At 45.8% G+C, this 27092-nt stretch overlaps 5 protein-coding genes and 2 pseudogenes across 5 annotated transcripts; 5 read left to right on the top strand and 2 right to left on the bottom strand.

Moving 5' to 3' along the window:
• The first annotated feature begins 3058 nt into the window (after positions 1-3058).
• Positions 3059-5231, top strand: LOC149107931 (uncharacterized). The gene has a single exon (XM_089295951.1). It carries the CDS (start codon positions 3789-3791, stop codon positions 5229-5231), a length of 1443 nt encoding a protein of 480 aa, XP_089152077.1. The 5' UTR covers positions 3059-3788.
• LOC149107930 (uncharacterized) lies at positions 5209-6171 on the bottom strand. The gene has a single exon (XM_089295978.1). The coding sequence runs from the start codon at positions 6152-6154 to the stop codon at positions 5234-5236; it is 921 nt and encodes a 306-aa protein (XP_089152104.1). The 5' UTR covers positions 6155-6171; the 3' UTR covers positions 5209-5233.
• Positions 6172-6369: 198 nt separating this feature from the next.
• Positions 6370-8467, top strand: LOC149107929 (uncharacterized; annotated as a pseudogene).
• Positions 8468-10847: 2380 nt separating this feature from the next.
• On the top strand, positions 10848-12288 carry LOC149107928 (uncharacterized). The gene has a single exon (XM_089295988.1). The coding sequence runs from the start codon at positions 10848-10850 to the stop codon at positions 11271-11273; it is 426 nt and encodes a 141-aa protein (XP_089152114.1). The 3' UTR covers positions 11274-12288.
• Positions 12289-12419: 131 nt separating this feature from the next.
• Positions 12420-15707, bottom strand: LOC149107927 (uncharacterized; annotated as a pseudogene).
• A 3634-nt stretch (positions 15708-19341) lies between these two features.
• LOC149107926 (uncharacterized) lies at positions 19342-20964 on the top strand. The gene has a single exon (XM_089295953.1). The coding sequence runs from the start codon at positions 19342-19344 to the stop codon at positions 20962-20964; it is 1623 nt and encodes a 540-aa protein (XP_089152079.1).
• A 42-nt stretch (positions 20965-21006) lies between these two features.
• On the top strand, positions 21007-24983 carry LOC149107925 (tetratricopeptide repeat protein 28-like). The gene is made up of 2 exons (XM_089295936.1): positions 21007-22559; positions 23523-24983. Exon 1 carries the CDS (start codon positions 21007-21009, stop codon positions 22555-22557), a length of 1551 nt encoding a protein of 516 aa, XP_089152062.1. The 3' UTR covers positions 22558-22559; positions 23523-24983.
• Positions 24984-27092: the final 2109 nt, after the last annotated feature.

Genomic DNA, 27092 nt, shown 5'->3' with positions numbered 1-27092 from the left:
TCTGCTTTACTAAAAGATACCTTAATACCGTTTCTTTTTGCTTCCTTTAAGGTAATTCCTCTGAAATAAAAGTGACAATAGATTTTTGTTCAAACTTTGTCCACTGAATATTTGTCATATGATGACTTCAATTTTGAAATAAAAAAGGGGGGTGCCCATGCTCATTAAGGAGCAATGAGGCATTGAAAATGCCCCATTTTGGCATTATTTAATGCTTATCATAAGAACGCATTCCCAGTAATTGTAACATCTTTGTGAGCCCGGACTCATAAGAACACGCATTAAACTACAGTCAATACAATGTGTCGGACACAAATAAACGTTTTAAGTGTGATTCAGACGGAAAGCTAAATCCTTCATTAAAAATTTGAACCAAATTTCTTGACGTGGTTACCGACTGCAAAATAGAAAAGACCACAGTGTATCTGCTATTTTTCTTATTTATTCAATTTTCAACAATAGAAATTAAATCAGTCTTTTCTCACGCAAAGCTTATGATTAGTTGATTACAATGACTGGAAAAAAAATTGGGGTGCCCGTGCTCGTTGGTGAGCTAGAGCCATTTTTCAACTGACAGAGCTCAATATCAAGGCAAATCCGTCATGTTTTCAATGTGCGCGTGCACGAGCCCGCGCTAATGACGCCATAAATTATGCGCAGTAAGGATGCGCAATGCAAATGTGAGAAATGACCTTAACTTCGACATTTGTTTTCGTCGGCACTCGATAATTTCTTGCGGATAATCTTCTAGAACTTTAATCTCGGGGTCTCGAAGATGAAACGAAGCTCTCAATACCATCTCGCGATCCTGGTAACGCAGAAATCTTGCTATAATCGGTCGTGTTTTTCTAAAAGCGGGTTTTCCCAAACGATGTACTCTCTGCAATTCAAATTTCTTTTCCGGTTCTTCAAATCCAAGGCCATTCTTCAGAAATTCAAATAGCAGATCGCGTGTATTTATCGCCTCGCTGACTTCTGAGTCGCCCTTTGTTTCTTTTTCAGCCAGGCCAAAGAATTTCAAATTCTCCCTACGGCTGTAGGCTTCCTCATAAAGTTGCTTCGTATGTAGGTCTTCTTTAGCAGCTTCAAGAAACTTCATCCTCAATTTTATGTCATCCAGTTCTCTATCTAACCATTTTAAACCTTCACCCATCTGCTGCAGTTTATTATCAGTGTCGTTTTCATGTCGTTTTCGCAACTGTTGTAGGTTGTTTGCTTAAAAAAAGGCTACGCCCCTGAAGTAGAACCTAACTATCACAGAACGGGTCTCTTTCAGTTACGAAATGCTGTACACATACTGGCCTCACTGTTAGGACGATAACTAACATAAATTTGGCATGTTTTGTTCTAGCAATATCATGAGCAGTAGTATATAGGGGATTGGACAAATACCGTTTCGCAGAGGGAGCTTTATTTCACCTTATCGCAGCCCCCACCATCAAGTCCGGCCCTCACAAGCTCGGGCCGGTTGAACCTGGGGGCTGCGAAACGGTGAAATTCAGCTCCCTCTTTGAAACAGTATTTGACCAATCCCCTATATACTACTTACAACAACGAGTACCGACAATTAGAAACAAGCGAGCCCGTTGTTATACCGCCCGAGCCGGGATGACTCGAGCGCCAAACAAGTGCGGGTGGCTGATGCGGGGCCGGAAAGAAAGCTGCGGACTTTCCGAGGCCATTCAAAACCTCCCTCCAGAGCTCCGTGAGATGATTCTCAAGGAGTACATCGCGATAAAAATCAAGGAAAAAAAGGAAATGGGGTGGGGTGAGGTACACGAGAACATTTTAAAACTGCCATTCTGTGAACTCAAGCAGCAGATTTCCCCAATGATAATATGCTTCGAATATCCCGACTACCCTTTCGAGGGGAAATGTTTCCACTGTTTAGATGAGGGAACTGTTCATGAAATGGCGCTGACGGAGGTAATGCCTCTCATTGAAGCCAACCCTGAGTACAAGGGTTTTTTAAAAACCATGTTCCTGGTATGGCTATTATTATCACGAATTGTTCATTTCCGACGGCATATTGCTTTAGCGAAAAACTTCAGCACCCGCCTCAGCAATCGCAGCGACGACTTCGCGCGTAATATCGCGAGCCTCTTTTTGCCACTCAGGTGTGAAATATTCATTCAAAAGAAACGCAACCAAGTGGAAGCAGACAATCATGTTTTTGTAACATGCAAACAAAACCGTCTGTTTCTAAAAGTCAGTTCGAAGCGGGAGGGTTCGTGATTTTTATCATTTCCGCTTCAACTTTGCCGCGGATGTCATTCTCCATTTTCTTGACATCAACCTCGGTAAGCCCTCTCTTCGACGGTTGGCGAAGAATCTTTGCTCGGACCTGATCTTTCAGAAAGTTGTACTGCTGAAACTCGGAAAGGATTGTGTCGAACTCGTGGGAAGACACCTCGTTGTTGTTCAAAGCGTTGGAGAGCAGTCTGTTGACGGTATCCCGCTTGGCAACGGCGAGCGTGGTGATCTCTTGATGCTTCTTTATTTTCGAGTCGAGTTTTTTGCTGGCGATTATCAGCCCCGACGAAATGAGAGAGAAGCATCCACCAGCGCCGCCAAGAGGAACTGCTGCCGGCAGGCCAACCACAGACAGAGCGGAGCCAAAACTCGCGCTGGAAAACGCTGCGGAGAGAACGCTGGAGCCTGCAGCGCCCCAATTAACGAACTTTCTCGCGCGTTTGTATTTTTTGGCAACGAGGCGATAGTGGTGGACCTCACCGGCCAAAGTGTTGGAAATCTCGTTGACCTTCTGCAAACGGAAATTTTGAGAAGGCTCCACCAGCGCCGGATATAGAGGGTCGGCAGGCGGCGCGCTTGGTGGCAACAGATTTGCCGAAGACATTGCGTATATATAGAAATTTAATTTAACTCTAATTCAAAAAGAAGTGGCAAGCCCTTGAAATCAAAGAGTTCACCGTTTTCATCTTTGACGCTGATGGTGATGCTATTTATGAAAGCGCCTGTAGAGCAGTCTCGCAAGACCTGTTGCGGAGAAGCCTGGTAGTTTACCTTTTCAAAAGGGTTTCCTTTCACATCAAACGAGGCCAAGACATCTGACCTTTTGCCATTGAACAGATTCTTTTGTTTGTCGATCAAGTCGCAATGAATGAAATATGTCGCAGGAGAGCCAAGCTTTTTCACGAAACCAAGCATATTGGCCAAATCGCGATCAAATTCGATAGGTTTTGCCCCAGAACCAAAATTTCTGATTACAAGCTGGCCAAGAGGTTGGTTTATTGCTGTTTTCAACGCTTTATATTGATATTTTTCGAACAGACCCTCAATTTCTTTTGCCATTCTTTCTAAACTGTAGTGCCCTGGGACTATTTTACCGACTGATACGGCTTTGTCGTTGTCTTTATCTCCCAAGGTGGCCGAACCTTCTCTTGTCGAATTGTACCAGCTGTTGTACAAACTGCAAGAAATGAGTTTCATGAAATCGACTCTCGGTATCGGCTTTTCAAAATTGATAGTCTCTCCGTTCTGTTGCGTGACAATTGTGAGAACAACCATTTTATATTTAACAAATAAAATTGTGTTCAAATAATATGGCGAATTTGTGGAATGGTCCTGCGTTAAAAAAAGCGGAGGCGGCGAAGAAAAAGGCGTGGACAAACTTTTTAAACCGCTTCCCCAAAGCGGACAAAAGCCGGTTCGTTTCGTAAGGAAGCGTCGACGAGAGAAATAACGTGACCGCGGAGGTGTTTTTCAAAGAAAGCGAAGACTCGTTTCAAAGCGTCTTCGGCTCAGACAGAAAATATTGGAGCGCCGAAATGAAAGAAGCGCTCGGTTTGGGAGACAGCGATGGTTTTCCTTATCAATTGTTGCCCCTCGGTTCAAAAGTTTCCCTGCCAATCCCTGCGGTACCTTTCGACGGCAAAGCACCAAGCTTGAAGAAAATATTCGACGATGCAATCCAAATATACGTCACGCCTGACCAATATTTCACAACGAAATTCAGAGAAATATTTCAAGACACCAAAATCAAACACACGTCTGGAACCGAATCAAAACACTGGTTAGGAGGGCCAGACATGAAATATTGGCCGCAACAGCTCAACTTCGCGGTTTTCTGCGCGACACAGGGGTGCGGAGTTTCTCGCGAAATCTTTGAGAGCGGGATGAATCTCCCCCCGCAGATAAGAGCTTTCTACAAATTCCACGTGTATTTCACGGTCAGGCGAATTTTGTTCCAGCTAGGGGGTTTTCAGAGCATAAGCGCTTTGCCCGGAGACCCGACGTTCGACCAGATGAATAATCATTACGACGTCGCTTCGTATAAAAGGATATGCGGCGAATTCGGAATAGACTCATCAAGCGACTTCAGATTTACTTCGGGTGCAAATAGTGGTTTGGGGGTGTTGTATGTTAAGCCTTGGGGGGAATCGCCAACAAAAACAGATTATAAGTATCCTGATTGGAACAAGTTTAGCGACGAAGGTGGAAAACTGATTAAGGGGGACCTTATTGAGTTTATACAGCCCGATGTTTTTGGAGATAGGCAGTTCGACTGGTTTGCGCCCAACACCGCGAATGGTTTGACGCAGGCGGGCTTGTCGAGAATCAACCAGTCAATCGAGGCTTTCGTTTACTGCATCTTGGGCGCGCAAGTCAACGTCCGCAGCAGCATTCTCGGTTCTGGTGGCAGGGCGAAAGAAGCCCAGAGCGAGTTCCTAGTGCTGATGGAAGACGAGATCAGACAGCCCGACTTGGCCAAGAGCGTGCAAAGGTACCAGCTCGCGGTGGATCAAGCGAAGGTCAGGCTAAATCTCGCTGTAGCCCCCATGGCCTGGCTCATGCCCGCGCAAATGATAATAAACACCGCAAGCACGATCGGTTACAACAACAAGCTGAAACAGGCGGTCTCCGGGATGAAACTTGGGGTGAACAACGAGGTAAACCCGGGGACAAAAAAAGCTGGTCTCAAACTAATGGCAGGCGGCCCGTCAAAAATTAACCCACCCAACAGCCACCCGTCCAACCCGATACACAAAGCCGCAACAGCCGAATCAAGGAGGGGCAAGCCCCTCGACCCGGGGCGTGGGGTGGAACCCCACAGGAAACCATCTTCGTCCGAAACTCAGCAAGCGCAACCAACAGCGCAAAAAATAGAGCCCACGGTTCCAGATAAAACACCGCAACATGAAATTAACAAAACGGCTGTAATTGTCGGTGTACTCGTATTGTCGGCGTTGCTGTTCATGGCTTGGCGGTAAAGTTAACGCTGCTTCTTAAAATATTGTTCGAACAAAAAGGCCACCGCGGCAAGAACGAGCAACCAGGTGTGCTCGGCCAGAAACCCGACGACTTGGCCGGCGGCTTTGAAAAGGAAGCTCACAATCGAGCCAATCAGCCCGGGCAGCAGAGAACCAGGTTTCGCGGCAATATCTTTGAGGCCATTTCCCAAAGCTTTTCCGGTGGCTTTCAAACCTCTGGTGAGGACCCCGATGACAGCTCCGATTGTGGTCCCGGCGACGATAAGAATAGCGACCAAGGTCACGCCATGTGTTTTGAAGATCTCTTTGACCCTTTCCAAGAGAGGCCGCCCCCTTTCCCTTTCCGTGATCTGAGTTTGCAAACGCGCGATCTCCTCGTTTCTTTCTGCCACTCTGCCTTCTGCGGCTTCTTTGTCGGAGGGCGAGGCATTCTCATCTTGGATGATTGCCTGGTCTTCCTCGTTTTGGCGCTGCAGCTCGCTTTCCTGCTCTTTCAGGTCGTCCAGCGGTTTTGTTTGGTTTAGCCTTTCTTCGACGTTGTTTCTTTCGCTTTCTTTTGCCGCGAGGCTGGCTCTAAGTCTGTCGACCTTTGCTTGTTCTTCTTCTCTGTTTTTTGCTTGTTTTTCAAGCGCGGCCACCTCTGTTTTTGCGTTTTCTAAATCTGTTCGTAAATTCTTTTGCAGTTGCTTCAGCCTGCGCAGTTCTGCTTCACTTTCAACATTGGAACCATACTCATCATGAAATTCATCAATCTTTCTTTGGTTTCTCTCTATTCGTTGCCTAAGCTCCTGCACCTCTTGTAAGGCTTTTTCCCTTTCCGCGGCGAGCGTTTCTGCCTCTTTTAATTGCTTTTCAGCGTCTTTCAAATTTTGTCGGACGGTTCTTAGGGTCTCATTTTCTTGATCAATAACTTCTTGTGCCATCGGGCCAAGAGAGTCTTTGATCTCTTTTGAAAGTTGCGGGTTTAGATGTTGCTTGCCTGTACTCTTTTCTTTGGTGAAGAGTTTACAAAGTTTTTTGCCAAAGCCCTGCCTTTTGACATACAGTTGTCCCTTTTCGTATTTAGTTTCTAGATCAATCGCACTCGCTTTCGAATAAACTCTCGTTAAATTGTCCCATGATCTTTGCTGTTCATCTTGCGCGCCTAACAAAGGGGTTTCTTCCCCCATGAATGATGTCTCGGCATAAGAAGGGTCAGGCAGGCCGGACTGCTCGCGCTGCATAGATATTTCCGTTTATTCACCACCGTGGTAGGGAGTTGATGCCACGACTGGGCCAAAAGGTTCGGTTGTGTTAACCTCTTGTCCGACATCATCATCATCATCGTGGTCAATCTTATTGTCAAGGCCCTTGTTCGTAACCAAATTCGCCATCTTCCGCCATAACGATATATTGCAAGCCTAGTATTTTTCAAATTAGAAAATAATCGCCGGCGTATTATACAATGTCAGTTCCCGAGAACCTTCGCGCAACGTACAGCAAAAAAACATTACACGGCATGCGGGCCGAGCGCGCGGTCAAGCGAATCACCTTTTCCCGCACTGAAGCCAACCCCGGCGATACTCTGTACGTTTACGTGCCCAAGCTGAACGTGAACAAGGTTCTGGTGCCGGGCTCGCTAGCGCTTGTCTTTAACATTGAACTTTCTGGAGGGCACGCCAACAACTTTCTTGTCCAGAACGCCACGCGAGCGCTCGTTGACAGGCTGCACGTGAAGTTTGGAGGCACTACCCTGCAAGACACGGTTGGCTATGGCATCTACAAAATCTTTGATGACCTTTTCCTTTCGCAGGAAGAAAGAGACAACAGGATCTTCGAAGGGATTCAGAGCGAGGATCTGTGCAAGATCCGCTCAGGCGCGGGAGACAAGAAAACCTCGGGCGTCGACGCTGAAAACAAGCTGAACGAGGTATACGGGAGCAAGTACCGGATCAGGCTGGACCATCAGATCCTAACCGATCACGGCGTTTTCTACCCCCAGGCCCCTTACAAAGACCTCACGTTCGAAATAACCCTTGCTGAAGCTGCACATGTGGTCAATGGCTCCGACACAACCCAGCTGAGATACAAGCTGACCAACATCCAGCTCGAGTACGATATGATCCGCAGCAAGACTCTGGCAGACGAGGCGCATAGCGTTTACTCCAGCGGAAAAGAGTTCGCCTATGACCCCGTGATGCGTTCCCAAGTGGTGACCTTCAAAAAAGACACCGACACGAGGAAGAACATCAAAATCGACGCCCAAAAAAGGTCGCTAAAAGCCCTCCTGCTACTGTTCATAGAGCCTTATACCGACGGAGCCAGAGATTCGGAAAAATAAATCTTCCCGGATCTGACGAAAGTCAGCGTCACAATCAGCGGCTCGCCCAACATGATTTACAACAATGGCGTCGAAGGCAAGGACATGTGGGAAGAGGCCCAACGCTTCTTCGTGAAGGAAAAAAATAAAACCGAGCACATGGATGCGACAAAGTTTTACACCGGAGATAATTTCGGGCTTCTGATTGATATGCGCTCCATGGGGGACCAAGAAATTCATGGAAGCGGCAAGCGCATTGTGAACAGTACGGACGGGGTCCAGCTGGAAATCGAGAGGAAAGCCGAAGGCTCAGGCAACGTGAACTGCCACGTATTCGTCATCGCCGACTCCTAGTTCAACATTATGGACAGACAGCTGGAATCTATACAGAATTGAATATGAACATGGACCCGACCAAGATACCCTTCAACGCTCTCATCGTGGGGCCGACTAATTCAGGCAAATCGAGGTTCGTGGTGGACCAGCTCTACTGCCCTTTCCGCGGAAAGTTCGACTACATCGTGCTCATCTGCCCGACGTTCACGCACAACAAGACCTACCACCGGCTTGGCGAAAACGATCCAAGAATGGATGTGATAGTCTGCGAGCAACACGATGTGGAAAAGTGGTTGAAGCTCATGAGATGGCTTTTCGTGGGCACCAACACGCTCATAATCCTCGACGACTGCGCGGCCTCCAAAGACGTGAAAGGGCGCACTAGCAAGCTGGTGAATCTCGCCTTTTCTGCCCGACATATGGGTATCAGCGTTTGGGTGCTGACCCAGAAGATGACCGGCATTACATCTTCCTTCAGGAGAACGTGGCGGCGATCGTCCTCTTTTACACCCCCTCGGCCAGGACAACGAAAGCCATCTTCGAGGATTACGCCGGCGAGCTCTCCCCGGATGAGTACAAAGGTCTGGTTTCAAAGCTGAAAGAGCGAAAGTTCTCTTATCTTGTGTTCACGCTTCGCCACCCCTATGGGGTAAAGTTATTTGAATAAAAAAAATGGAGCTGTATATAACCTTGCACAATGGCTGGAGAAGACGCCGCGTTAGCAGACGTTATGAACCTTCTTCAAACAGAGCCCGAGCCAAGTGGTCAAGCAGGCGGCGTCGTTCCAACAACCGCCCCCAGAACCTGACATTTCTGCTCTTCGCGAGCAGCTGGCCGTGCTGGTGTCCACAGGCAAAGCCAAAGAGGCAATCGGAGTGCAGCTAACCCACGAGCAGGTGAAGCGCCTGAGCGACAAAGAGGTCGAGAAATTCACCAAACGCTACGAGACGTATGTGGGCTCAAAGACAACGGAAAGCCTGATCGACAGCTTTATTTTTCTTGCAACCAAAGTGGTGGGAATGACCGTCAAAATCAAAGACATCGACGCTTATCAGAAAGAGCTCAGAAACGACTAAATCTTGAACAAAGAGCTCTCCATTCGTGCCGGCAACCTTGCTTTGAAGTGCGGCCGGTTTCTTGCCGCGGCCAACGCGGCGCTGATCACCACAAAACATATTGATTTTAGTCCACAGTTGCCGGAGAAGAGCCACCCTTCTCGTGATGAACACGGCTATCTGCTTGAGGGCGTTGATGAAGTACCCGGCTCATCAACTGCAGAATTACTAACCAGCATTCGTTAAAATCTGCTGAGGGCTTGCTGCCAAATTGTTAACAATTAAACTTTTTTTCATTTGCTTAGAATACGGTTCGCTTCAGAATGTCAACCGAACAATCCGAGAGCGCGCCTGCCGTCACGGCGCCTCAGGTCGAGACCCAGGCAGCACCTGCAGTCGATGCCACACAGCAAGCGACAACTCCGACTGCAACCACGCAGCGCGTAAAAAATCCAAAGCGTGTGGCCGCTGGAAAAATGGTTGCTGCAAGAACGCGGCTGGCCCGGGAAGAACAGAAGAAAGCCGCTGAGGCTTATCACGCGGAAAAAGTCGCCACAGCGACCCCTGAGCCTACCCCAACTACAGAAGGTGAAAGCCCAAAGAGGGAAAGCCCAAAGAGCGGCGGCCTCAGCGCCAACCAATGGATTGCTTTGGCGGCATAGGCGTTTCACTGCTCGGGATCTATTACAAACGTGAAGAGCTCAAGGCAATGGCCAAGCCCGCGTTCGACAAATTGAAAACGCCGGAGCCCGCGCCTGAGCCCGCGAGTGTCGAGCCAAAACCTGCTCGCGCGACACAGCGAAAAGGATTAAGAAAAATGATTTAAACTTTTGCGAGTGATGTATATCGCGATGCCGAACCCAAGGGTTGTGCAGCTTCTAGTCTCTACAGCCGCAATTGGTGGAATTACCGTATTATGGGTCGACTTCACCTTAAAAGCTATCAAAAAGGTGATGTGTCTTTCCGACGAAAAGTTTACTGATAAAGCCGCAGAAAAAAGAAAAAGAAGGAGAAAAATAGAAGAAGAAGTAAGAAGAAGAATAGGCGAAATAATAAGAAGAAGAGAAGAAGAAGAAGAAGAAGCCGCGGGAAAGGAAGATTAAATTCACACAGTTTGGAGAAAAGTTTTTTAAAAATATACTCAGATGGAAGTCTACTGCGTGAAAGACCGGCGAGTGACGCCGAACGTCCGAGGAACGACAAAAATTGTTGCTACAAAAAACAACCGGCGACTGCTAAAAGTGAAGTGCGCTGTGTGCGGAATCACCAAAACAAAGTTTTTGCCTGGAATTCCTAGAAAGAAGAATTAATTTTGTTTTAAACTTTTGTTTTTTACTTATATCGAGCGCATCATGTCTGACAACAAGCTTGTCAAGACCGTCATTGACGCCGCAACTCTCACGGGATTAGCCGCGGGCATCGGCTGGGCCGCAAAAAAGGTTGTGAAAGAGAATTTCACTTCTGATCCCAGCAGCAGCGTGATGAATTACGTGAAGTTTACCGCCGTCATGTCTGGAAGCATTGCGCTCAAAAAGTACCTCGAGGACCAGAAAATCCTCCTCGACAGCGTTTGAAGAAATAAAAGTCTGTTTTATTGCACCATGGCAAGTATTGTAAGCGTCGACGTTCACGAGGCTGTTTCGAGATCCCCGAGAGAAGACGAAGCACTCAAGGAGTTTCTTGAGCGTTTCGAGCGTTCACTTCTCAACTTCGACTGGATCGAGGCAAACTTGGACAAAAAAGGTACGGAGTTTTTGAAAGATTGTCAGCAGCGAGCCGCCGAGGCGTATCAAAACGCCAAAGAAAAATACAAGACCGAACCCGAAGGCCTTCTCGACTGGATTGCGAACAACGCGGTACCATTCGAGGAAAAACAGGAATAACTTAGAGTTGTGATTTGAAAAAAGCTCCCGTTAATATATAGCCATGGCGAGCATCGCGATCAAGATTGGCGGGGCTGTGTTGAACGCCACGGCTTTCATTGGCGGCAATTATCTGGCGAGGGCGCTTGGCGGGGGCGACAAAGCCGCGTTTGAAGAAAAGAAGCGCCACGACAAAGCTCTCGAAGATTATCAAGAGGCTTACGCCAAATACACACGCGACCGAACACAACTTCTCGATTGGATCGCGACCAACACGCAAACAAAGAAGCAGGCCAAGCAGAACTTCACCAACACCGACTGCGCCTTCAAACTCTACAACCAGGCGCATCCTGACGGACGAATGGTACCCCCCAAGGAGCCCAAGTTCTCAGATTTCTATCAGCCAAGCGAGCGGCAGAAAAAGGGTGAACTCGCGATCGTGGGCGCTGGTGCTCTCGCTGTGGGCTACGCGCCCTTCCGGTTCCTTTAAACTTTTTTACACCTTACTTATATGGACGCCAAACTCGCAAATATTTACTACGGCTCCGGGGGCCATTGGAAAGGAATCGCCGCGATAAAAAAATTAGCCGAGGCAGCCAAGGTTCCTGAAGAAACCGCAAAAACGTGGCTGATCAGGCAAGCGCGCTGGCAGATATTCCTCCCCGCGCCGAAGCGAATTCCTCGGCGAAATTCGACGTTCCCACGCCCAACAAGGTGCATCAGGCGGAACTTCTTTTTCTGCCGCACGACAAGCTCCCTCGCGGCCGCAAAGTTTTCAAATACGCGCTGACTGTTGTCGACGTGGCCAGCCGCTACAAAGAGGCTGAACTCCTGACTTCGAAAAATTCTGATGGTCGCCCAGGCCTTTCAGAAGATTTACAAGCGCTCGCCTCTGGAATGGCCTGAAATACTGCAGGTTGACCCCGGGCGCGAATTCATGGGCGCTGTCACAAAAGAGATGGACAAGCACAAAACCTTCATCCGGCGCGGGCGCGTTGACATTCACCGCGGCCAGGCCATTGTTGAACGTTTCAACCGCACCCTGGCTGAGCGCTTGTTCGGTCACCAGTACGCCGTGGAAATGCTTTTCCCTGAGGGCTAGCGGTCCACTGCCTGGGTGAAAAGACTTCCTGAAGTTGTTTCGGCTTTAAACAACGAGGTCACAAGCCTCATCGGCAAGAAACCCGCCGTTGCCATCAAAGAAAAATCTGTTTATGCGAGGCCATCGACACCTTATTCGAGGCTTGTTGGAAAAAGCGAAAAAATCCTCCCCTCTCTTGTCCAAGTTCGTTATCTCTACCAGCCTGGCGAGCTTGAAGGGGGCGTGAAAAGAGCCACGGACCCAATCTGGTCTTTGAAAGTTTACAACATTGAAAGGTCTTTTTCCAAACCGGATCAACCCGTTCTCTACTATCTGCGCGACGGGCCCAAGCGCGGCTTCGTGCGTGAAGAGCTGCTGGTTGTCCCTCCAAACACGCAGTTACCACCCAACTTTCTTCCGTGAATGCGCACAGGATTTTTTGTTTTGAAGAAAAAGAAATCTATTATATCTCACCATGCCCTCTACTACAATCGTGGATGTTCTTTACTGGGCCATTGAGTTTTCCACGAAAGAAAAAGGGAAGAGCGTCCAAGAAGAAAGCGAGCATTTCACAGAGCGTTTCAATGAATTTGTTCTCAGCGACGAAGGAAAAGAACTTTTCTTGGTTGACGAGGCGACCACGGAGTATGAAAACGCTCTAGAACAATACAAGTACGCTCCCATAAAACTTATCGACTGGATCGTGGGCAGCTCGCGAGATAAAGGAGCTCTATCATAATAAAATTTATGAAATGGCTAAAAACTCCCCCTCCAAACACTATTCTTCCTCCGGCTGACGTGAACTAGATGTGATATTCGATTGGGTCGGTGTGTATCCCGTCGGGCAGCACCCACCGCTTGTCGTAATAAGCGCTCAGCCCCAGCTTCTCCTGCTCGTAAGTGACGATCTGGCCGTCCTGCATCCTGAAACCTTTGTTGGTGGCCATGTCCTTGCTTCCTTCCAGCGCGTCCTTAAAACGCTGCCACGTTATCTCGTTCTACTTCTTCGACATCCCCTTCGTACTGAACTTCTTTTTTTCGCCCTCTCCTTCGTCGACATAATAACACTTCGAGCAGAGCGCGATCATCCGGCTGCCCTCGCACTCAAGCTTGAAGAGACCTGGGGTGCGGCCGCTCCACTTGTCCCAAGACAGCCACTGATTTTTTTCCGCCTGGAATTCTTGCTTCAGCTCTGGCCGGACGACGTCCTCGAGCCGCTCGCCCGAGATCGCCATGTAGTTGCTGTCCGTGTCCATCTGGATCAGTTGTCTAGTTGTCTATCAACTTTATTGGTCACAAAATTACAATATAATTAAAAGAAAAAAAGGAGCTCGAAATCTCTTCTGTCGACGTACTTGTCGAGAAAGTCGTAGTAGAATTCCAGCATCCGCAGCTTCGCCAGCTGGTAGACGGCGATTCCGATCTGGAACGGCCGCCTTATCGTGATTCGGGGCTTGCGGCTTTCCAGCTAGTAGGCCTCCCCGATCTCGTCGAGGTCTTCGAAATACGCACTCCGCAGCGCTCTGTCGACAACCTTCTCGTCTTTCGTGTATATCACGTTCGTTTGCCGCTCCAGAGCTTCTATCAGTTTCCCATAAGCGCTGTTTCCGAGTAGTTTAAACACTTCAGCGAGCAGCGCCTTGCTTCTGTCCACGTCTCCTGTCCGGCGCGCCTCCGTCACCTGCTCCACGAACCAGGTGAAGATCTTGCCCGGTTCGTAGTCGATTGTTCTGGAAACCTTCGTGACAACCGCCCCATGGTTCACGTACCACCGCAGCAGAGGGGCGTACACCAGCATCCGTTCTGCGGACAGAGCGCCTACAGGCTTTCTCCCGTCTCCGCGCTGTCTGCCCGTTCTCGCCAAGTACTCTTTCATGTGTTCCGGCACAGCTTCGGCGGGGACCCTTTTGTTGTAATAGAAAGGGCACATCTCCTCGAACATTGGCCGCAAACGCTCTGGGATCTCTATGCGGACTTCGGCGAAGCCGAACCACTCCCCGGCTTTCAACCGGCGAATCAGAACTTCGGCCGCTTCCGCTTGGCGGTCATCGTCGTAGTGTACGACCTTCTCCTTCCCGCAAGGCATTTCTCTGTGCATGGTCGAGAGATAGAGAGCGCTGGCGTCGAAACCGAGAATCTTTTTGCAAAGACGCGGTTCTTCGAACTGATGCGACCTTATCCGTGTCACACCGGCCTCGTGCCGTCTTGTGAAAACCAGGCTCGGTCCGCCAACAACCGCCCCTTTGAGCATTTCGTAAGCTTCTTTGCTTGGGCTGTAAAGGTCTGCGCCGCGCTCGATTGCCCCTCGGAGCAAATAATGCAAACTCACCCCTGGCAGGCTCATCGCGTCTTTCAGAATGTCGATTCCTCTCTCGGTGTAGAAGCTTTTCATCTTTTCCAGCGCCTCGAGGCCGGGAGCCACATCAAGATTGTTGTAATAGCGCAGCCAGTCTGCGAAGATCCGCATCCCCTTTTCTTTGAACAGCCGCTTGCACTCCTCCCACTCCTTCCGCGTGAGAACGTATCCGCCCTTCAGTTTCGAATACCAGGCCTCGTATTCTGGGAGCCCAGGGAAATCGAGCTTTTCGGGCGCGTCGAACCATTCGTAAGGGAACCAGGATTTCTCGGACTCACTTCCGTAGGCTTTCACCCATTTCGCGTAGCTCATGCCCGGGCCCAGATAGTTGATGACATCGAGGAAACGGGCCCCCCAGGTGAGCAGGAACATGGTTTTGTTCCCCTTCCTGGCCACTTTGACTTTTTTTGATATTTCGGCGAGAGTGCTGGCGAAGTGGTTTTTGATCAGATTCAGGTCGGACGAACCTGAGTTGAAGCCCACGACAGGGACCTGGTTGCACCATTCATTAATTTTTTGCTGCTGGTCTTTTGTCAGCAGGTGCATGTCTTCTGGCACAAACTCCGCTCTCACCTGGTCCTGGATGTTTTTCTCGCGTCTCTCCAGCTCTTTCAGGAACTTGCGGACCAGCTCCACGGGGTTTCTTTCGCAGATGTGGGTGGGCTCTCTTTCAAGATTGTCCCCGACGTTCACGGAGATCGGCACGTGCGCGTTTTCTATCGTTAACGCCCCTGTTGGCTCTTTCCGATAGTTTTTGTCGCCATAGGCCTCGAAATCGTACAAGATCGCGTGTTGGTAAGTTTTAGTTTGCTCCCTCGGGAGTTCCCCCTTAAGAGGCCCAACTTCGCAAGACCAGGCCTCGATAACCTTGTAGTCTCTCTTTCGCAGAAATGCGGTACGGTTCACTGTGGCTTGGTACAGTTGTTCGGCTGTTTTACCGTTTGTTATGATAACATTTTGGGCATCCGTGGAAGGGGCAGCCGTGGTATTGTAATACCGTCCTCGTTTTGTGGTGGTACCCGTCGACAGGAGAAGACTTCATTTTCCCGCCTTCTCGAGTAAGCCATCTCTCGCCCCCGTGCCCGCACATCGCATGGTGGAGGTGTATCCCCCGTCGCTTCGCTTCCCGCTCCAGCCACAGAATCGCTTGTTTCGATGCTGAGCCTTTTGGGTACATCACTTTCTCGAAAGCTGTCTGTGGCGCTTCAACTATTGTCTCCGGGCAAAAGATTACCGCGCTGCAGGTTTGGTGATGCCGTTGTAGATGACAAGCTTGTGTGAACCTCTGCCCGCAATGCGTGCATGCATAGGTTTTTGCCAGCTTTGCGATATCTTTTATCAAGAAAGCATCGCCTTCGTAGACACCTATCGTCAAAATCTTTTTGAGTTTGGGGTTCGGGTTTATTCTGAGGTGCCAAACCACTTCTCCGGTTTCCAGACGCTCAGGCTCGTGGACACGAATTCCAAGCAAAGATGCGATGGGTAAGCCCTCATTCAGATGGGCTTCGACCTTTTCCAACTCATCAAGAGAAATTTTTGCGAAGTTTTCTGGAATGGTCTTGAGTTTGTAGAAACTCTTGGCGAGACTTCGGGCTTCTTTTGTGCAACGGTCGTTGCGCGCCCCTCGGTGCACAGCGATGCACCGCCATAGGCACGGGTTGTCGTTATACACGTCCAAAGATACCATTGCCCGGCTATGGGCAAGGTTGCGCAGCCAGTCAGGCAAAGGCCCTGTTCCCACCAACGGCTTCCTGTCAATCACAACCTTCAGGTCTACGTTGAAAAAGGCTTCGAACACCCACTTCGTGTTGGGCCTGTCGGTTTTTTCATTGTCGAGACGCAGTTCTTCCTGCTGGTTAAGCCATTTTTCCGCGTCTTCCAGTTTGTCAAACCACTGTGAGCCCTTGGGGTTCGAGTAGTACACGATCACAGTTCCATCCTCAATGTTGCGCAACTGATACGCGAAAACGTGCCTCAGATAAAACGACGTGCTTACTCTTTCACGAATCCTCGACATAAAGTCTGGTGTTAGGTTTCTCCCCAGACGTTTGATAAAGCGCCAGCGAATGAAACGCCGGCCTGTAGTCTCTTCTTTCGCTTCTTTCTCTGCGTCATCGAACAGATCCAGAATCTCCTTCTGGTAGTCTGTCACTGTTCGGGTTTTCTGCGCAGGGAAGGGGTCGCACTCCCTCAGAAGCGCTTGCGCTTTTCTCGGCTTTCTTTGGCGTGGAGGGGCTCTTGGCTGGTAAGGCTTCGGAAGAAGTGGCTTCTGCAGATGCGCCTGCGTTTCTTGAGAAATTGGTTCATCCTGCACGTTCTGGACAACCTTTCTTACCGCTGGTGCGTTTTCTGCAAGAAGTTGGTCGAAATAACGCAATACCGCGGGATCAATTTTTGCGAGTTCTTCTTCCAGTCTTTCTTGGTTGTGGGAAGCCATAGTTCCTTACGTTATAACCGAAGGTTTCATTTCTCTAACTGATGTGTTTTCTTTCTTTCAGCTCGAGCAAAACAAGTTCAATTTTTTTTTTGTTTTTTCACGCTTGCGGATAAGACGTTGTTTTAGCGCGTTACCGCCGCAGGGCTTGCAGAGACGGTAGTCGCACAGAAGGCCGACTCCGCAAACTCTGCAAGGCTCTGGCATTTTCATTCCTTAATTCAGCTGGTTGTTGTGCTGCCCGCAATACTCCCCGTAACAACGCTTTCCGCAGCTTTCTTTCCGGCCCCGCATCAGCCACCTGCACTTGTTTGGCGCTCGAGTCATCCCGGCTCGGGCGCTATAACAACGGGCTCGCTTGTTTCTAATTGTCGGTACTCGTTGTTGTAAGTAGTATATAGGGGATTGGACAAATACTGTTTCAAAGAGGGAGCTGAATTTCACCGTTTCGCAGCCCCCAGGTTCAACCGGCCCGAGCTTGTGAGGGCCGGACTTGATGGTGGGGGCTGCGATAAGGTGAAATAAAGCTCCCTCTGCGAAACGGTATTTGTCCAATCCCCTATATACTACTCGAGCCAGTCAAACTCGAATTAAATCGTTCGCATATATCTTGAATTAGCTCGGCAAAAATAAGTTGGATTTTCTTCGATTGATAATTTGTGTGTCCACAATAAATCAAACGAAACAATTCATACCCGCGCGTATCATGTTACCCTACTGGGGGTGGGAGGACCCATGGAGACACCGAGGATAACGAATGAACTCTGAGCAGTAGTAGTATAGTAGTAATATTTTTGTTTTGTTTTGTTTTGTTTGTTTGTTTGTTTGTTTATTTGTTTGCATCTTTGTTTTCTTCTGGCCTCTAGAGGGGTATTTCGTGGTCATTGAGCTAATGCGCGCTCCTTGGAAATCAGTTCAGTGAAACTGTAGAGTTTACAGAGAAAATGCGATTCGCGCCTCCTGCTCGTCGAAGAGGGCAGATTATCTTTCCACCAAGGTATTTTTACCCCGTATCCTTTTTTTTAAACCCACATCCCGGATACACACAAACGCATGCGTGATACGATCCTCTGTTTCCTTGAAATTTGGGCTATCTCGTCTGTATATGAAAATTAAAGTTAGCAAAGAATGTCATACTCATTTAGTTGTCTTCCAGCTATTCTATTTGTATTTGTCATTGTCTGCCTTTATATTGCAGGGGAACTCCCTTACTGTTATTTCAGTTTCTTAGTTGTGGTTTCCCTTTGATGTCAAGATAGTGTAACTAAACACCGTAAATTTACATCGTGTTTCAAAACATAAGCTTATAACACTGCCAGAAAAGTCAATATTAAATACTATTAAATAATTTCCCCTGCAAGAAATTTACATGTATATAGCGTGACAAATGCTATTTGCGTTGCGAGCTCTGACAATGCAAAAAAATGTAGTCACGCGAATGAATGCTCGCTAGAAGTAATGCTTTTCGATATATAATCTGCGTAACTTCTTCTTTGTTATTATTGAAACAGTTGCTGTTGCTGACTCGGTTTGATTTTGGATTCATCCAGTTGATCTGACCAGACTGGTGAGTACAAATGAACTTATAGTAGGATAAGATGATTAAAAAGTTCTTCATAATTTTTGTGCAAGAAGGAAAAATTTGTTTATTGTGGAAGGTGCTGCATTCTCTATTCTGGGCTTAATTAATTTATCCTACTTCTGTACGAATTCAAACGGTTTACGATTTAAAATTTTATAGAAGTGAAATTAACTACAGTGAAACCTGTAGTTAAACCTGTACGACCCTCATTAGTGTCCGCTTAATACAGGGTGTCCGTTCAAAACAGGGTCTAATATGCGGTGCGATAATAGTTAACTATTAACTCTTTTATAACACAGTGTAACACGGTGTAAGATCAAGCACTGCTCATAGGACAATGTCCAGTCAGTAAATGCATCAATCTGGAATAATAGCTTAGCTTTTAGACAACATCGCTGAACAATGTTAAAGGAGTCTCAGGTAGACGTTTAGAAGTAAAAAGCTCTTGAGGTTTCCGCTTATTGCTGCTTTTGTGAAGTTCGGTGTCCGCGTCCGCTTAACAAAGGTGTCCGCTGAATGCAGGTTTATTTTACAGTAAATGTGGGACTTCAGCTGGTGTCCGCTTCATAGAGCGTGCCCACTTGATATGGGGTCCGCTTAATACAGGTTTCACTGTAAATGCTGTTTCGTAGAATAACTCAAGCGAACTTTCTATAAGGTCAATTCGACAGCCACTGCACAGCTTAGATTACAAACAGATTAGACACATATTAGACACAGCTTATAGAGGTAAAGACATGGAAAGACATGTAAGCAGCCTGAACTTTAACGGTGATTTTTGCAGAAGAAAAAGGCAACTGCAACTCTAAAAAAAACGCATTGCCCTGAAATGATCAAGAAAGACAACTAACACACGCAAAGACAGCTAACAGCATTCAACCAGCGGCCTCGTATTTTCAGCAGTTTTCTCTTGTGTAGGTTGAGACTGTTTATACTCCCCTATGACGAAATGCAAGTCCTTAACAGGGTTACCCCCAGCTTTGAATTCGCTATTATCCAGTTAGACAACCAAGTAGAAAGACAAACAAAACTATGTTATTACTCGAAATAGCTACAACTCTTAATTCGTGTTTTCCGTTTGACAGGGCTCATACAAGTGGACGCTATGACCATTATAAAAGACACTTTACAAGCCATCTCTATTGGCTTGATTGTTGCTACTTTCCTTCGCAACACTGGTCGTAGTCTAAAGGCCATTGAGGTCTGCCAAGAATGTTTGATCTTCCTAAATAATGGAGTGCTAAAAACGGGAGGAGGAGTTTTCAATTTAGTCAAAATTTGTACATATCAAACTATCTTCAGGGCGTATTGTCTTATCTCTGATTATACAAAAGCCTTACTCTACGGCAGGGAAATTATTGAAATTTACCGCAAGTGTGGTAAAAAACACAAGGAAGGGATTGTTACATTAACAGTGGCCAAAATATCTCAACAGCAATGTAGATACGTAGAAGCAAGAGAACTTTATGAGAAAGCCGTAAAAATCATGAAAGAAATGAGAGACAGAAAAAATGAAGCATTCGCTGATGAACAATTGGGAATAACGTCTTATTGTCTCGGTGACTATGACACAGCTAGAGAATATCTTGAGAAAGGACTTGCCATCAGAATACAAATTGGCGACAAAAAAGGAGTAGCAAGAGATTACGGAGACTTAGGAACTGTGTTCCTATCTCGTGGTGAATATGACAAAGCTAAAGAATATCTTGAGAAAGCACTTGCCATCAGAATACAAATTGGTGACAAAGAGGGAGAAGCCAGCTCGTACGGAAACTTAGGAACTGTGTTTCAATCCCTTGGTGAATATGAAAAAGCTAAAGAATATATTGAGAAAGCACTTTCCATCAGAATACAATTTGGTGACAAAGAAGGAGAAGCAGCAGACTACGGAAACTTAGGAACTGTGTTCCTATCTCTTAGTGAATATGACAAAGCTAAAGAATATCTTGAGAAAGCACTTGCCATTAAAATACAAATTGGTGACAAAAAGGGAGAAGCAGGAAATTACGGAAACTTGGGAAATGTGTTTGAATCTCTTGGTGAATATGACAAAGCTAAAGACTATATTGAGAAAGCACTTGCCATCACAACACAAATTGGTGACAAAAAGGGAGAAGCCATTTTATACGGAAATTTGGGAACTGTGTTTCAAACTCTTGGTGAATATGACAAAGCTAAAGAATATATTGAGAAAGCACTTGCCATCAAAATACAAATAGGTGACAAAACGGGAGAAGCAGCAGATTACGGAAACTTAGGAACTGTGTTTCAATCGCTTGGTGAATATGAAAAAGCTAAAGAATATATTGAGAAAGCACTTGCCATCAGAATACAAATTGGTGAGAAAGCGGGGGAAGCAGCAGATTACGGAAACTTAGGATATGTGTTCCTATCTCTTGGTAAATATGACAAAGCTAAAGAATATATTGAGAAGGCACTTGCCATCAGAATACAAATTGGTGAGAAAGCGGGAGAAGCCAGTTCCTACGAAAACTTGGGAACTATGTTTGAATCTCTTGGTGAATATGACAAAGCTAAAGAATATATTGAGAAAGCACTTGCCATCCAAATACAAATTGGTGACAAAGAGGGAGAAGCCACTTCATACGGAAACTTGGGAAATGTGTTCCAATCTCTTGGTGAATATGACAAAGCTATAGAATATCGTGAGAAAGCACTTGCCATCAATATACAAATTGGCAACAAAAAGGGAGAAGCCACTTCGTGAGGAGCCTTGGGAACTGTGTTTCAATCTCTTGGTGAATATGTCATGGCTGAGCGTTATATTGAGAAGGCACTGTCAATTAGTCGAGACATCAAAGACTTAGAGAATGAGTTCATAAGTCTTAATAACCTTTCAGTGGTGAAGTTATGCCAATACAAGATCCCGGAAGCGTTTGACTCTATGTTTCTGTGCATGAACAGAAGCGAAACTTTACGGAGTTTCTTAGGGGACAACGACGATTTTAAAATATCGTCTTCAGACGTTCGCGAGTTTTCTTACCGGAATCTTAGTGCATTATTTTGTTTTGGGGGAAATCCGAACCATGCACTTTATGTTTTAGAGCTGGCACGGGCTAGAGCGTTAGCAGACTTGATGGCAACTCAATATTTTCTTGAAAGCCAAATCTCAGCTGATCCGCAATCGTGGATTGGTATTGAAAATATTATGAAAAAAGAAAGTAACTCTTCTTGTCTGTACATTTCCTATCATGATCATGATCTGTTTTTCTGGGTTCTCAAGACAAGTGGAATCATTCAGTTCCGAAGAATAACGGTAGATGAGAAACTAGTTGGTGGTGGACTAGTTGGCAAGTTAGATGATTTCTTCGCAAAAAGCTTTCGAAGCTTTGGTATTTTATCAGAGAAAGATTGCGAAGATCGATCTTTAAGTGACGTTAAGAACCTTACAACATTAAGACTGATAGAGGAAGAAGATGAAGAAAGTCGAAACTCCAAATCGAGCGTAACTTTTTATTACAGAATATTAATCAGTCCGGTAGCTGATCTACTTGATGAGCCCAAGCTCATAGTTGTACCTGATCGCTGCTTAAACCAAGTTCCGTTTCCAGCGTTAAAGGATGAAGGCGGTAGGTATTTATCAGAGAAATACAGAATCCGCATCGTTCCATCTTTGATTACTCTCAAGCTCATTCAGGACAGTCCTACATACTATCACAGTCAGACTGGTGCTCTGATAGTGGGGGATCCAGTTGTCGGTACGGTGTGTTACAAAGGAACAAAAAGCTGGGTTTCTAGGTTACCCTGTGCAGGAAATGAAGCAGCCATGATTGGACGACTGCTAAGTGTTCAGCCTTTGTTGGGACGCCAGGCAACAAAGCAGGCGGTACTTCACATGTTACATTCAGTGAGTCTGATACATTTTGCAGCCCATGGTAATGCCGAAAGAGGAGAAATTGCCCTTTCTCCAGTAGGCCCTCCTAACAGGGTTCCAGAAGAAGATGATTACCTATTGACGATGTCTGACATTGCACAAGTTCAACTGCGAGCTAAACTGGTGGTACTTAGTTGCTGTCATAGTGCACGTGGGCAGATTAGAGCCGAAGGAGTCGTTGGGATCGCTCGAGCGTTCTTAGGATCTGGTGCACGGTCCGTTTTGGTGGCTCTATGGGCCATAAGTGATGAGGCAACAGAGCAGCTGATGTGTCGTTTCTACGAGCATCTCGTTCGTGGAGACAGTGCCAGTGAATCTCTTCACCAGGCCATGATATGGATGAGAGGTAACGGCTTTAACAACGTTCGCGACTGGGCGCCGTTTATACTGATTGGAGACAACGTGACATTTGACTTTGGGAAATAACGGTAAGTATTTTTTAGAAATAAAACGCTTTTTTGGCGGAGGTAGGAGAGAGGGAAGCTAATAAACGTTAACGAAACTGTCGCCATTTCATAACATAAGTAACGAGATCCAAATCCTCCTAGACATATCAACAACGGGTCTTCAAATCGTTTGCATTTAGAACACTCGCGCAAGGTTTTTTATCTGTTGATAGTTCACTCGAAGTTTCGCCCTCCCCAATGAGGTGTGAGTGTTTACGCTAACAATGTAAATCATCAACTCGACACACAATGTGAGTTATAGGCGTTTTTGTTTAATACTTTTCAGCAATAACCTCTAACAACGGGACGCGCTCTCTGAGTGCCTCTATAGCCAATGAGATTGGGAATTTACGCGGTAGTCAGACACTTTAGTACTCTGATTAACAACTAGATCATGAACGCGACATTTCTATCGCGTGATTGTTTACGAGGGCGCAGTCGGAGTTAACCATCACAGATGGAAATTAAGAGCAAATAATCTAATTGTTTTAGTGCAAATCTAGTAGTCGTTCAAACCTTTGATCTAAATTACCTTTAAAGACATTTCGAAAACGGAAAGAAGAGACCCCCAGCGCTCACTGCCAGGCATTCGTGATATAACGCTAGTATATTTATACTAACATTCGATAGCAACCTCCCACTGGCAGGTCGCTAAAAGTAAGTCAGGATATTTTGCTAAACATGGCCTAAAAAGCACTGATCTTATTCCCCAAGTCGAGCAAAGCAAAAATACATATAAGACATATTAGCCTGTCATGAAGAATTAATTTCTAACTTACCTCAGAGTTGCGTCACAAGGAGCAATGCGCTATCCTTGCCAGTCCTTGCCAATAGTGAAAATTTCGAAAATATCCCGATCTGTCGAGCCAAAATTGTCGAAATTAGCGCCATTTTCGAGTAAATGGTAAACAATCACGGTCATTGGTTATTTTTCTGTTCTTGCAGAGACGCACGGTAACAGCCACGTCCCCGAGGTTTCAAGTGTTGTAATCCAAGATTGCGGTCACATGCATTAAATGAACACGGTTTAAATTTGTTACCACTTTTCCTCCGTGTGGGAGGTCTTATGAACGAGAAAGGAAAGTGATAGCTTAGAGGTAAGAAAGTGAGTAGCCATTAATTAAAGATTATCAACACAAGTGATTAGTATAGATAAATAGCTGTTATTGCAATCGAGTCTGCGCTCAAATATTCTCTTGTTTTAAAAGGCATGCAAACGAGGCGAAAGGGTCAATACAATGCAGAATTGACCCTTTCGCCTCCTTTGTTTGTCGAGCCGCTGACAACTGCAACAACAGCTGTTGTCCTGAAGTAACAGTAAATAATTTTCAGAACTCACGTTAACAAAAATATGTGGTAATTAAGTAGACAGAAATAATGCTTTCCTCTGACTGCTATTTAAACCTAAGTCTGTTCGATTTAACCCACAATCGTCGGTAGGCGACTGGTGGTTCAGTGTCGGTCGCAAATTAAGGGCCTACTTACATGGTGAAAAGTTGTCTCTGTTGAAAATGTTTCCCACTCAGCCCTACCTCGCGTCACTGTAAACGAGCGATTATAATGTATGAAGAATTAAAATTTCCTTATTACCAAGCCTAGAATTTGCCTTCTCCTTCAGGATAAGTGTTTGATTTTTCACCCAATAGTCACCTCGCGCGCGACACAACTTCTGACTTGCGATTTAAGCAGTGCGCCATTACTTTGAAGGAGTGTCGTTTGTGGTATCATATTAAAAGTTCCATTTGTCAAATTGTTAGCGGAGATGAGTTTTCTCTTTGGGTTTTTGTCACTCAGTGTTTTGACTTGTACTAATGTCCAGGAACTCTACAAACAAAAACAGAAGTAGGAAAAATACTTTGCCGACGTGTAATGGACTGTTTACAGATTCTGTTCATTTGCAATACGCATCAATCACTGAATTTATGTAGTGCAGTTAACAAGGCTGTGTTTGAATACCTGATAATGATGTTAATCACCTTATAATACCATTTAATTTAATGTGCTTCCGGCATATATCTTGTATTACTTTAGAGTATGCGCCTACTGGCGCCTCGAGAACTGATGATGACTTTAGGGTAGTTACTGTCTCTATAGGTATATTAATGCATTTGAAATTTGATTCAATCTAAATTTAGCACTAGATTGTTTTTGATGTGTGTTCTAGGACCTCTCGTAAATAAAGTGAGATCATTTTTAACATCACACAGTTTACTCGCTATCCCCTTTCTTATCGGTTCAGAGCTGCAGTCGACACTGGAAACCATGCATTCCTGGTCTGCCTTCACTAATCTGCAGCAGCTAAGTAAATGCATGCCGGGATCAAGTACATGATTTCCGGGAGTTCACGCGCGATTTCTGAGCATCTTGTATAGTTCCACAGAGAAAAATAAAAATGTTTCCATATTATATTTTCCGCAAAGGTAATTAAGAGGGTATTTTCTTAGAAACAATGTAAAGCATTAACCTGTTACTAACCTAGCTTCCTTGAGCCGTATTGGGAATAATGGCCAAAGGTCGTTGCATTACGGACAGAGCGAAGCGAGGTCCGTACAATAATTACCCGGACGAAGGCCAATATTCCCCAGTACGGCTCGAGCAAGCTAGGTTAGTAAGTAGTTTATTATATGGCCCTCAGGAAGTGCTTTCCAAAACAAGAAATACACGGCTTATGACCGTTTCCATTGAAACGGTTCTTATGGCAAGATCCCGACCAAGAAAGAACCAAACGGTACGCTGGGATTTGCCTACTGACTACCTTGCATAAAATACAGACTTCTACTGATAACACTTGTCTTTAAATATTCCGGGTACTACAAAAACTTCCTCTAATAGGCCGGTAGCTCCAAGAATCAAAACTCCTGCCAGGAGTAATCTGCTAGAAATCTATTACTGACCTGCTTTAACACATGCTTTTTATTCCTGCCGAAACTTTCTCTAAGAACGGACTGCAATGAATCGCACACACGATGGTGATGGTAGGAGAAAAATTGTGTAAGTAGAACTTTACTCTATCCCATAACGAAAACAACTCTCTACTACAAACAAATGTTTATATTTATACTAGCCTTATTGTACAAAGAAAAAATACAACAGTTGGGAGATGTTTTGTAGAAGTAGCTTTACGTACCGATCAAACTCAAATTCAATCGTTCTGATATAGTTTGTTTGACAGTAGCTCCAGTAAAACTTCGTTCGAATTTCTTCAATTGATAACTTGGTTGTCCAAGGTGCATCAAATAATTTACACTCGCGAGTACCAACTTACCCTATTAGGGGAGGGAGGCACTGAGGATAGCGACGAATGAAATCGGAATTGCTTTATTTTGTAGGGCATTTCTAGGCGTACCCATCAAGCATGCGTGAAAATACCTTACGCATCCTCGGCAGGCGGGATGCGGGAGATTTTAAATAAGTTAATGGCAGGATGCGGAAGGGAAAACTGAAAAACGTACTTCCTCTTTAAACTTCATTGTCTTTTAAACTAATTTCTTGGAGCGTACTTTATGATCAGCTGTTTTCTTTGAATTTCTGGAAACACCCGAAACTGCAATTCGTACTTTTCACTTTTCAAAGAAAACCTACCGTAGTAAGTAGCTAAAATGGTATTGTTTACTCTCTCAGTTGAGAATAATGTATAACTGTGAGGGACATAAAACCAAAAACCAATACTAATGGTAAACTCAAAGCTGTTTGATCCTGTGATGTCGTGGTCTGTTACAATGGAAATGAGGAAGAATGTCATCGATCGCATCGTGGAAAGTTTATTATGCAGGAGTACCCGTCGGATCCGCCCCGCAAAATATCCGCTCTGCAGACTAAAGTTGAGCTGGCTGGGAATCTTAGCAATAAACAGAATCTTGCTGAGAATTTAGCTTATCGAGAGCTAGCTAGCTGGAAAATTTTTTGGTGTTCAAATAGCTTACATTGGGGTTTTACAAATCAGTTCTGGCTGGAAATTACATTCCGGATGCGGTCACTGACTGAAGTGTGTCACTTGACACTCTCTGACTGCTTGACCTTTTCTTTGAAAACATGCTTACAATATAATGTTAGTTGTTTATTAAAGTTTTATTTACCAGCAAACAATAGAAGTCTGTGTCGAGGAAAAGGTTGTTGTTATTCATCGTGGTAGATGCAATAATAAAGTGTATTATCGTTTTATCTCACGATGTTGTCACTTGAGAGGTAGATCGCGACCTTTCGACTGCTTACTGCTAGTCTTCTTCAGGCGATAAGGTCGACTGATTGCACGGTATCATTTATATCACAAAGGTCGGCTGTGATTGGTGCATTTCGATCCTCCTATTGTTCCATTGCTCCGGCGAGTAGCTGTTCCCTCAGTGGTCCGCTGTTGTACCGTTCTCCTGTTGTTGTGTTTCTTGATCGTGGGTATCCATGCTTCAGGAATTTCAATTGCACTATCCCTGTTGATGTTGTTAGGATGAAGTCTTATGTGAATAGCTTCCTTGACCCTACGTGGGTACCAGTGTGGATCTCGATCAATAAACTTGACCT

The sequence above is a fragment of the Orbicella faveolata genome, unplaced genomic scaffold (assembly GCF_042242905.1).
Source record: "Orbicella faveolata isolate gen_17 unplaced genomic scaffold, um_ofav_v1 contig_26, whole genome shotgun sequence".
Lineage (NCBI taxonomy): Eukaryota > Metazoa > Cnidaria > Anthozoa > Scleractinia > Merulinidae > Orbicella > Orbicella faveolata.
This window is presented reverse-complemented; position numbering and strand designations above follow the sequence as displayed.

Bases quoted from the DNA above. Each gene is read 5' to 3' on its own strand.
- LOC149107930 (XM_089295978.1), bottom strand. From the start codon at position 6,154: ATGGCACAAGAAGTTATTGATCAAGAAAATGAGACCCTAAGAACCGTC.
- LOC149107931 (XM_089295951.1), top strand. From the start codon at position 3,789: ATGAAAGAAGCGCTCGGTTTGGGAGACAGCGATGGTTTTCCTTATCAA.
- LOC149107926 (XM_089295953.1), top strand. From the start codon at position 19,342: ATGACCATTATAAAAGACACTTTACAAGCCATCTCTATTGGCTTGATT.
- LOC149107928 (XM_089295988.1), top strand. From the start codon at position 10,848: ATGGCGAGCATCGCGATCAAGATTGGCGGGGCTGTGTTGAACGCCACG.
- LOC149107925 (XM_089295936.1), top strand. From the start codon at position 21,007: ATGGCTGAGCGTTATATTGAGAAGGCACTGTCAATTAGTCGAGACATC.